This window comes from Corvus brachyrhynchos, unplaced genomic scaffold, assembly GCF_000691975.1.
Source record: "Corvus brachyrhynchos isolate BGI_N302 unplaced genomic scaffold, ASM69197v1 scaffold61, whole genome shotgun sequence".
Taxonomy (NCBI): domain Eukaryota; kingdom Metazoa; phylum Chordata; class Aves; order Passeriformes; family Corvidae; genus Corvus; species Corvus brachyrhynchos.
The window spans coordinates 976,188-986,885 of NW_008236478.1; the positions used below are offsets into that span (position 1 = coordinate 976,188).

General features: G+C 42.6%; 1 protein-coding gene across 1 annotated transcript in view; it reads right to left on the reverse strand.

The window, feature by feature from the left end:
- Positions 1-6,380: 6,380 nt before the first annotated feature.
- The window catches only part of HELLS (helicase, lymphoid-specific), a 22,941-nt gene continuing 18,623 nt past the window's right edge, over positions 6,381-10,698 (reverse strand). Inside the window, 3 exon segments of the mRNA XM_008643726.2 lie at positions 6,381-6,923; positions 8,562-8,638; positions 8,850-8,946. Of these exon segments, the coding sequence (XP_008641948.2) occupies positions 6,826-6,923; positions 8,562-8,638; positions 8,850-8,946 (272 nt within the window). The 3' untranslated portion in view covers positions 6,381-6,825.

Consider the following 10,698-nt stretch of genomic DNA (forward strand, 5'->3'; position numbering starts at 1 on the left):
AAGCCTCAGAACAGACTGGTGGCCTGTCCCCCGTGCAAGGCAGCCGAGAGCTGCCTCCTCTGTGTCCAGCACTGCTTCATGATGGGACTGGGCACATCAGTGTTTCCTGCTACTGCATCACCCCAGATGCGCCTTTGTTCCACACAGTCACAAACTGAGCTCTATGAGAAAAATGATCACTTGATGCTTGCTGGAAACCAGGGAATCCTAGAGCGAAGGTCTGAGTGGCCACGGTCCCTGTTCTGGCTCCCCCTGGGGGAAGCACATGTGGCTGCCCAAGGCATCACCCTGCTCCTAGTGCTGCTGCTGTGCACAGCTGCTGGAGGGTGCCTTTGGGGTGATGTGGAGAGGGGGGCACATACCCCTTGTGCCCTGGACAAGGGGCTGATGGTGCCTGAGCAGAACCTCCACCCATGTAGAGAGGAGGCCTGCAGTGGTTATTTCTCTCACATCTCTAAATGAGATGCTGGCTGTTCTTAATGGTGTAAAAATAAACGGATTCTAAGATGTGTCATCTTTCCTTTAAAATGAATTGCCAATGGTTGAAATCAGCAGGGTGGGTTTGTAGCTGCACACAGCACTCTCTGGCCAGCACAGGGCCCCTGGAGTTAGTGGGTGCATCTGCAACAGCTACAGGACAGCATCATGTCCCTGCCCTGCAAAGTCCTGTGTGTGTTCAGCAGTGCTGTCTGTACTGCTGCGCCCTGTGTTTCCTTCACCACAGCACAGCTGCCTTGCAAAAATAAAACCAACAGAAGACAAATAAAGCAAAATATCCAAGCTCAAACACAACCCCAAACCCAATCCTCATCTGAGGTAAAGCTGACCTGTCACCATGGCTCTAAGCCTCCCACTGTTCAGATAAACTGTGCAGCTTTTGGGCAGGTTGGGGAGAGGACTAATTCACCAACCCAGCTAAATTTAGTTCATCCCCTCAGGCTCCTTCTATGGGCAGAGGCAAGCAAGGCTGCCATAGCTCAACCAGCATTTGTTTGGCTCATCCCTGGGAAGCGCTTGCCTTCTCTGTGCCACTGGCACACATCAACACACACCTGCACAAACTCCAGATAGGTAGCACAAGCAGCTTTATTTTCCAGGGTAAGAGGGGAGGGTTTTTTGGCCTGCTGGGATGACATCTCCCCTCACTGCTGCTAAAGGGGGTTTATTCTCTCCCCTCCACAGCACACTTCCCTAGGGAAAGGCTGTCTGCTGCTGTGCTGCTGTGCTGGACTGCACAAAAAGCCAGTGCAGTGGTGGGAAGCACAGACCTGCAGGGGTGGAGTGACCCTGTAGGCACAAACTGCTCTGGCTGCATTGTGAACCAAGTCTCCTGTCCTGCTGTGGGACTGTGGCAGCTCCATGCCACCCACTGTCTCAGCAGGCTGGGGGCTCACGGCTCCCCCAGGAAAATGCCGGCTGCCGAGGCCATCTGGAACACCATGTCCCAGCCCGGAGCCTGGGCTGAGCCCTCCAGTGCCTGCAGTCACTACATTCTTTTGTACACAAATGTCTGTCAGCAAAACAGCGCTCGTCCCAGAAAACCTCATGATTTGCTCTTGTGATGGGGGCGAGGGCATTCAAGCCTGGCCCATGCCTGGCCCTGCCCTCCCACCCAGCACCGCACTGCAAACAGGTGACAAGCCCTTCTTTGTGCAGGGCCACGAGCTCTGTCACTGGCCTGAGCTCCTGCAGCCAGGCTGGCAGCACAGCTGGGAAAACTGTGTGCGGCTTGACACAGGAGTTGGGGACTACAAAAGATTTGTGCAGTAGTCTGGGTGTGTAGGTTTCTAACATGGATCCCAGAGCTGATCCAATTTATTATGTGGGAACAGGTTAGCTGAGGAAGTTCACATTCGTTACTTGAGGACTTCGATCGCTCTCTGCTGTATCTGGCTGAGAAAAGGAATGTAATAATCTTTTATGATGCAGGGCAAAATATTTGACAACTGCAGTGTTCACTGTAGTCTGACTTTCTAGATTCCTCAGGAGTTTAACAGTTGGCATCTGCAGTCTGTCAACAATAACAAAATAGGTTAAATAGGGTCACCCATGACTTGCAACCACACTGAGCTGCCTGCTATAGAAATTATGTAAGGAACACATAAAAGGTTCCTATGTGAAGCGTGTCAGGCAGTTGGTGAGTGGGTGAGCATCCTGCCAGAGGGACTGTCTCACAAAGGTGGGCAGCACAGCACAAGGCACAATCTGTCATTTTTAACACTGATTACTTCAGTTTCCATTTGCAATCCCTCCCTGCCACTGCCACACATCCCCTTTCTCCTTGTGCAGTGGAGTCCGTGCCTTCTGCTCCCTGATGGGTCGTGGGAGCCCCCTCCTCAGGCACAGCCACAGCAGGAGTTGCAGGCCATGGCAGGCTGGAGAAGAGGGCTGGTGTGGGACGCAGTAGCAGAGCTCCCTCCACAGCTGAACAGGAATCACTATTTTTAAAACTCTTTACACAGTTAAAAAGACCCTGCTGGTGGCAGTGACTTGAGTGAGCTGGCCCCCCAGAGATAAAGCTGACAGAAGAGGGTTAAAAAACCCAACACTATCATCAAGACAGACCTTTCTTATTTTCGTCTTCTCACAGGCCACACCATCACTGTGCCAATAAAACAGCACTGAGCAGCGTGGCCAGTTGCTCCAGCTCACACATTTAAGTTGCATTTGCTAATGGCTCAGATTTTTGTCAAGGTAGAGTCTTGGTAGTTCAAACATCATCTCTGCTAAGGCAGGTTAATAAGAGTACCCGAATGATGGCATGTGCAGAGTGCATTTCAGTGCTGGTGAAATGCCATTAAATAGATTCTAACGTGTGAAATTAAGTTTACCACACATTATCTTGTCATCACCTGGAAAAACTTGAGAAAAAGAAAACCTGCAAAAAGACACACAGTAGCAACACACTACCAAGTGAAGACCACTTCTTTCTGTCCAGACATTTGGTCTCAGCACTCAGATATCCGCGAACACCAACAATAGAACAAGAGCTGGATCTATCTGGATGCCGCAGGGGACAGAAGCGCTGCTTCCAAGCCACCAGAACAGATCTATTGTACCAGGGTATCTCACCCCCCCAAGATCTTATCTGTTGTAACAGATCAGATAAATAGGACAAGCTGTTTTGTAGTGAGTTATGTTGGCACCACGGAGTTAGGTTAACACTGGCCTGGCATCTCCCAACTGCCAATAAACATCTTGCTGTCAAAGTGAGATCTGGAAAGATAAGCTGGATTTCTGACTGACAGGCACCTCACTTTATATATAGAAGTGACTTTATATGTAGAAGTGACTATAGAAGTGACACCAAACTTTCACAAAGCAGAAATCTATACATTTCCCTGGAAATCTGTGGAGTTTCTCCCATGAGCAGGGATGCTGCTTCGCAGTTACTGCTCGGGGGGTAAGTGAATGACTCTGTGCACATTTATTGTCATTTTGTGTATAAATTACATTTCACTCCTCATCAATACTATTTCTTGTGCCAGCTTTAATATAGGTACCTTGATATCATGCACCATGTTATGCTGTAATCTACTACCAGTCCTTTAGTTTTATACTGTGGAGTAATTCTGATTAAGATCTTCTGTCTGTTATCTTGCCTGTTTAGTAAATAGTTAATTTTTATAACTAGATCTGTCACTAGAACTCACAGGCAAGAGTGACTCCTTAAACTGTTGCCAAAATCTGAGGCTAAGGCAGGGCCTGTCTGAAGCTCCTACTCCTTCTGTGACATCTATGCTTCAAGAATTTGTCTTGTATCCACTGAAATATTTTCTCTCTCTATGGACAATCGAGGGAACATTATTTCATGCAGAGCAATTTAAAACTGTCAGCACCAGCCACCCCTTTGCCCCGAGCATCCTCACATTGTCATTCCTGCATTTCCTTGTGGTCTCTTCCCCACGTATCTGTAGGAACAGGCTGGAAGGAAGGCTGCGTTCTGAAACACCAGCACCCTTCAGAGCACACCCCACTCTGCCTGTAGGCACTCAGTGCTCAAATGCTGGACTGCTCCTTCAGAGCTTGGGTGTACAGCAAGTGCACTCATTCTCTTGCCTGCAGGAAGAAGAAATGCAAAATCATACTAAGAAGGTACCATGCTTCTTTTAATCAGTGACATTTGTAGTACTTTTGGAGCCAAAAAATAATAGGGATGAAGAGATGGGGCTCCTCCGTGGAAACAAGCAAAAAATATGCATTGCTTCCACTTTCTGAAGGTGAGCTAGAAAAGCAGCCACAGCTCTGCCAAGTCTCTAAATAACATCAAGCCCCACACACATAAACAGTGATCATTTCCCCGATGCTACCATTAGCATTAATGCTAGTTCATGCATTTTTAGGAAAGCAGCAATTATTAAATCCTACTTGTGCTGGCTCTGGGGTAGAAACTCTTATTTTGCACCATATCACCCTGTAAAAGGCAGGTTAAGCAGGGTAGATCAGTCTTCAAAAGTCACGTAGCCTGTGTGGGAGCAGCTGTCACTTATTAAATCTTTAACAAGATTAGGTTGAGATAAGGACAGTTGAATAGGGAAAGCAAAAGCCACACACAAAAGCAAAGCAAAACAAGAAATTAATTCACTGCTTCCCATGGGCAGGCAGGTGTTCAGCCATCCCCAGAAGAGCAGGGCCCCATCATGCATAATGGTTACTTGGGAAGACAAACACCATCCCTCCAAACATCTCCCCTTCCTCCTTCTTTCCCCTGTTTCACATGCTGACTATGATGTTATCTGGTTTGGAACATCCCTTTGGCCAGTTCAGGTCATCTGTCCCGGCTGGACCCAGACTCCTCACCAGCATGGCAGTGCAAAAGTCAGAAAAGGCCTTGGCTCTGTGTAAGCCCTGCTCAGCAATTACAAAAATGTGTCTGTATTATCAACCCTGTGCTCAGCACAAATCCAAAACACCGCCCCTTACCAGCCACTGTGAACAATTCTACCCCAGCCAAAACCAGCACAATAATGTATTCTTAAATCGTGTAGTAGATCTTCACTAAAATTAAAGGATGCATGAAGGAGACTAGCACAGTGCGTGAATGTAACGTGAAGACAGCACACGCTGGACTTTGTGTTACTCAGGCTAATAAGTAACTGAACAGAAAAATTAGAAACTTTTGTCTTCAGCAATTACCAACAAAACGGATCTTTCACCAGGCAAAGGTCAAAGCCAGCCTACTCATTAACAGATTTATCTGTTCCCTTAGAGGGAAGCATAAATATCTCTTGCTACTGTAAGATAGCTTTCTCTACATCAGGCCAACAGAGTAATAATGATCATAAAGTGAATGAAAACGGGCTTCTGAAGTCTGAGTAGGCAGAAGGTTTTTTTCCATGTCATCTATGCCATGTTAACTAGCACGACTGCTAGTGACAGCTCCAGCTGCAATTCCATGACTCAGCTTTTAAATGACACCTAAATGGCATTTCCACAAACCAAAGCTGAAGGTTTAAAAGCTGCCTGATTCATCCAGCGCTGTGTTCAGTTCTGGGCCCCTTGCTACAAGGACACTGAGGTGCTGGAGTGTGTCCAGAGAAGGGCAATGAAGGCAGCTAAGGGTTCTGGAAAGTGCAGAATGTCTCTGTGGGTGCGTGAAAGCCAAGGAGTACTTTCTGGGAATGGAAGGACAAAAAAGAGGTGAAGAATATTACCTGTATATTTAACCTATAGGAGTTAGCTGTCAGCAAGAGTTTTCAACTTTAAATCGTAAAAGCATTGGGACTTTTGAGACTGAGTCCAACCATTAGCATGGCACTCCTGGATCCACCACTAAATCATGCTTCCAAGTGCCATATCCACATCTTTTAAATACCTGCAGGGATGGCGACTCCATCACTTCCCTGGGGAGCCCGTTCCAGTGCTTGACTTCTCTGGTGAAGAAATTTCCTAATATGCAATCTCAACCTTTCCTAGCGCAACTTGAGGCTGTTTCCTCTTGTCCTATTGTTACTTAGGAGGAGACCAACACCTAGTTACAACCTCCTTTCATGTAGTGGTAGAGTGATAAGGTCTCCCTTCTCCAGGCTAAACACCCTCAGCCCCCTCAGTCATTCCCAAGACTTCTGCTTCAGACTCTTCAACAGCTTTGTAGCTCCCCGCACCTGCTTCAAATGGGCAACTCAGCTGCACAGGGTAATCTCAGTCAGTACAGAAGTCATGTCTGCACCAGAAAGATTAAGGCTATTTTAGGCTCACTGCTTTTTGGTTTCTGGTTTTTTTTGGTTTGGTTTGTGTGTGGGTGTTTTTCTGTTGTTGTGTGGGGTTAGTTTGTTTTTCTTTAAATGTATGACACTGGCTAATGTGCTAAATAAGTAGGAAAGTGTGAATTAATGGACACAGATTGGCTTCGCTTACTTAAGAAGCCAAAATCCACAGAGTTTTAAAAACAAACCAGATATTTATTTAACCAAAATACTTTGCAGAAGTTGAAAACAGAAGCTACACAAATGGCTTTAACAAAGGCGCACATTTTCCCCCTCCCAAATAAAACTATAATTGACACCATATTTAAAAAAAAAAACAACCAAAAAACGGTGGTTTAGGACTTCCACAGGAAGATTTTTTTAACAAGTTTGCCAGTTTATACCACTGAGCACAACAACTAGCTGCAAATGTGAAACATACTCATTTTCTTAGTTCTCTATGAAAGCCTACTAAAGCTTAAACTATCACCTGCACTATACTCTAGAACATGTTAAAATTCACTGGAATAACACAAGGGATTTGAACAAGGCCTTAAGGAAAGTCAGCATCAAGGACCAGTAAGCATTAAGTGACATCTCTGGAAGATCTGTAAGACTACTTAGAGGCCACATTTGCATATTAAAACACACATTCTGCATTGGACTCTGATGACTCTTCTAGGACTTTGAACACACCCATTTTTTCCTTTTTCATTTTTTCAGAGGTCTTCATTTGATCTAAGATTAAAACAAATCAAACGTCAACAATAACATGTAGTAGAAAACAGATGTGGAAAACAAGCTGACATTTGGAGAACAAGTTGATAATACCATTTTGCTCCTTCATCAACAGTTGGCTACTAGAAGTTTGTGTTTGAAAATATTTTTCAGTTGTATTCTTTTAGAAAAAAATGTCAACATCTCTGGCTAAATGTGAAGGGAGAAAAACGGTTCTAAAAGCTGCCTGAACTAGTCTCATTTCCCTGAGAAAAATACACAGAAAACCTTTTTAGTCAAGTTACCAGGAGAAACATAAAGTTACAGCTCTGATAAGTAATATTCTTTCCAAATATTCAAAGACCTGCAACTTGTTTTCCTGGCACTTGCAATCACTTTGTTGCCCTTCCAGTGAATATTAAGCTAATGAAAAAGTATTATCTTTATATAAATGTAATAATTATGGCTTACCAGGGTGGGAGCTGGCATTTCGCTTTCCAAAGCATTAACTGCAGTTAGCTATAGCAAATATTCAGTACGTGATGCTGGACTAATATCTTTGTATTAACATTTTTTGACAGCTTTATTGTATCAATTTTGCTTATCATAGCAAAGAAGAAAAAAAGCAACCACAAAAATATGATGCACACTAAGAACACAAAATAAACAGCACCTTCTTCAACTTGAAAAGAGGAATCAGATTGTTTCAACAGTCTGAGCATGTAAAGATATAGTTACTATATTACCCATGCATCAAGAATAATTCTCTATATAATCAGTCAGTCAACTGAAATAAGCAGTTTTACAGAACAATGCCTTAAATTTTTTTTCCTAAATTATCTAAAATGCAGCAAAAGTTTCCTACGGCAAATTCATTTTACACAAACTACACACAGCACACTTATTTAAGGCTAAAATTTTTACTTCTAAATTCTGTAATGACTGGGGTTTTTTTCCTGTATCTATGCTTGGAGTCTTGTTCTGCTAAAGATGCTGAGGGAAACACGGCAGACTAAATCTACTGATCACACAAAAGCATTCTAAATCTATGAACTGGACAAGAATTTTTCCTCTCAGGAAAGTTAAGGGGTTTTTTTTTTAATAATATCTTGGCCTGATCAAGCACTAGAATTTGCAGACAACCTCAAAAAAGAGTTGTGGTTTGGTTGGGGTTTTTTTGCTAAATAACCATGGCAACTCTGAAAAGCTTGATTTATTTCCCCCAAATGTTAGACTTGACTTCTTTCCCCAAAAAATGTTAGATAATGTTAGACAAATGTATTTTGAATTGTAACAATATCAAAATATGTTTGGAATAAATCTTTCCTGAGGATAATTTCTATTTTGATCAATTACAGCAACTCTCCTTGAAAGCTGCTTTGCAGAACACCTCCTAATCTATGCTTGTGGTTCACAGTATGCTCAGGGCATGCCATGCCTGAATGTGGTTCTCTGGAATACTTTTGTCTAAGTTCTGTTATTTCTTCTCCAGCAAACCACATTGAAAATGTCAGCAAGGGGAATAAAGGGTCCTTTGTCAGATGAACAACACAGCTGTAGGGAAGTGAAGCTATGGCAGCTTTCTACATACAAAGACACTTTACAAAATATGAATTTACTGTTGAACAGAATAAAGAAAACATAAAAACTCAGACTTACCAATAAGATCACTTCTATCCAAAAGTAACTCTAGATCTTTATCACTGATTACTTTTTCTTTAGATCCTTTAACCTCCCTGTTAAAGAAGAAATAATCTCTCAATACAGATAAAAGCATGTCCGTATTGCATAATTGCATAGAAGTTTTCCCACGTAGCAGAATCCCTAGGACATTCTTTCCTCTATGCAGATCCACATACCACTTCGTAAGACAAGAGAGCTCTTGAGAGCTGCTTGCAAGTTACAAGTTATAAACTCATGGTCCAAGAAAATATGAAATCTGCATACCTCTCATAGTCTCTGGATTTCAGCAATTCTATTAATTCCTGAGGGTCCAGGCAGCTTTTTGACTGTGCTAGACCAGATTTTCCACCTTTAAACTGATCTGTAGAAAGAATAAATTTTAAGAAAGCACACAGAGACTGGAACAAATTACTCTTGAATACCAAAACTAATGCTATGTTTCACTGTTTTAGCCTCAGATAAACACACCTTACACTAATAGTGACAAACTCAGAGGTACATGAGGCTTTGCATGCAGGCCTTTCTATAATGTGTATGTATGTAGATATGTATGTAGTATGCAGAAGAACTGATTGAAACACCAATTCAACATGCACACACGCACAAAGAGCAGAAAAGCCATTAGTTCTACTTACTGTAAAAACATTGTAAATAAAGTTAGATGGTGGATGCTGAAGTTTGTTCCCTTTGTATTGTAAGCTGGTTAAAACAAAGTAAGTACTATTAACCACGAGACAGGAAATATGTGAAAGATGTGTGGTTTGCAGAGAGCAGCCTCAGTTTAATGAAATACAGACATGACAAAATAATACCCCTGACACAGGCTGCTTTTTTGAGACTATGCTAGCACCTATTTACAGCAAATCTGCATGTCAGTCCAAGTATAAAAAACATTATACAAGATTATTACCTAACCAAAGCTGAGCATGGATGAAGTCAAATTCAGTCTTGCACGTTTCAAGGAGACTGGCAAAGACTTGCCATTCTGTGCCAAGTTTCCTCAGTTTTTATCATGAACACATGTACCCATTTTATTAATGTGTCTTCACTGATTCCTTTCATCACACTGCTCTTCTTTCCTGTATCTTGGTATCAGAAATCCTCCCTACATCTTTTCCCATCTCCCTTCAAGAACTCTGAGTTTATGTGTGAAGTGCAAATCAGATTCAAGTTCCAGAGTGGTCTGAGCTATAGGACTCTTTCTCCCATTAACATCTACAGCAGTGACACACAGGCTAGGCTGCAGGTCTTTTCATGCATTATTAGTGATGCTGTCTCTCCCTTTTAGCTTTCAGAGTTTCACAAACCATATGGTATTAAATTAGTGCTGTGCAGGTCTCAAGTTGCCATAATAGTGACACAAAGAAAAATACAGTTTCCTAAGCAAATTTCTTCAATGTAACAGAAGCACAAGATGGAAAGCCAATTAAAAAAAAAAAAAAATCACTATTTTGTAAACAATTCCAGTTCTTAAGCTCCAGCCTTTGTACTGTATATATACACCCTACACAGTTAGTTTTGTGATACTGCTTCCTCATTTACTTCTCCAAAGTTCCAGCACTCTTTAGATATTCAAGGTAACAGGATCCATAACATCAGCTTTACACTTACACAATGAATCCAGAAGTTCCTGAAGGGACACCCCTACCTAAACTGCAAGATTTACATGTGATACACCAATAGATGCCAAGATAAATATTGAACTCATTGCAAAACTGAAGGCATTGACACTTAGCTTCCTTCAGTACAAGGAGTCCCAGGCACCAGTGCTACCTTAGCACATGGCAGTCATCTCTTAGAGACCACTGCGTGCTCATCTTGCTGCTTGGGTTTTAACTTCAGTTTGGACCATAATCAAATCATTAAAAAAACCAAGCCAAACCAAACAAGTATATTGGTCAATAACATGCCTACAAAGAGGCAGTCCTGGCAGTCCCACCAAGACAACAGTGGCAAAGAGATGACAAAGAAAAAGGCTAATGCTAGTGATGCCTTTTCCTGGTCTTAAAAATCAAGAGTCAAACATGGTTAAAGAGGAAAAAGGGATTTTACCTTGGTATTTATTTTAAGGATCCTTAGGTGCACACGTCCAGGTCGAATGCACTGAAATGCA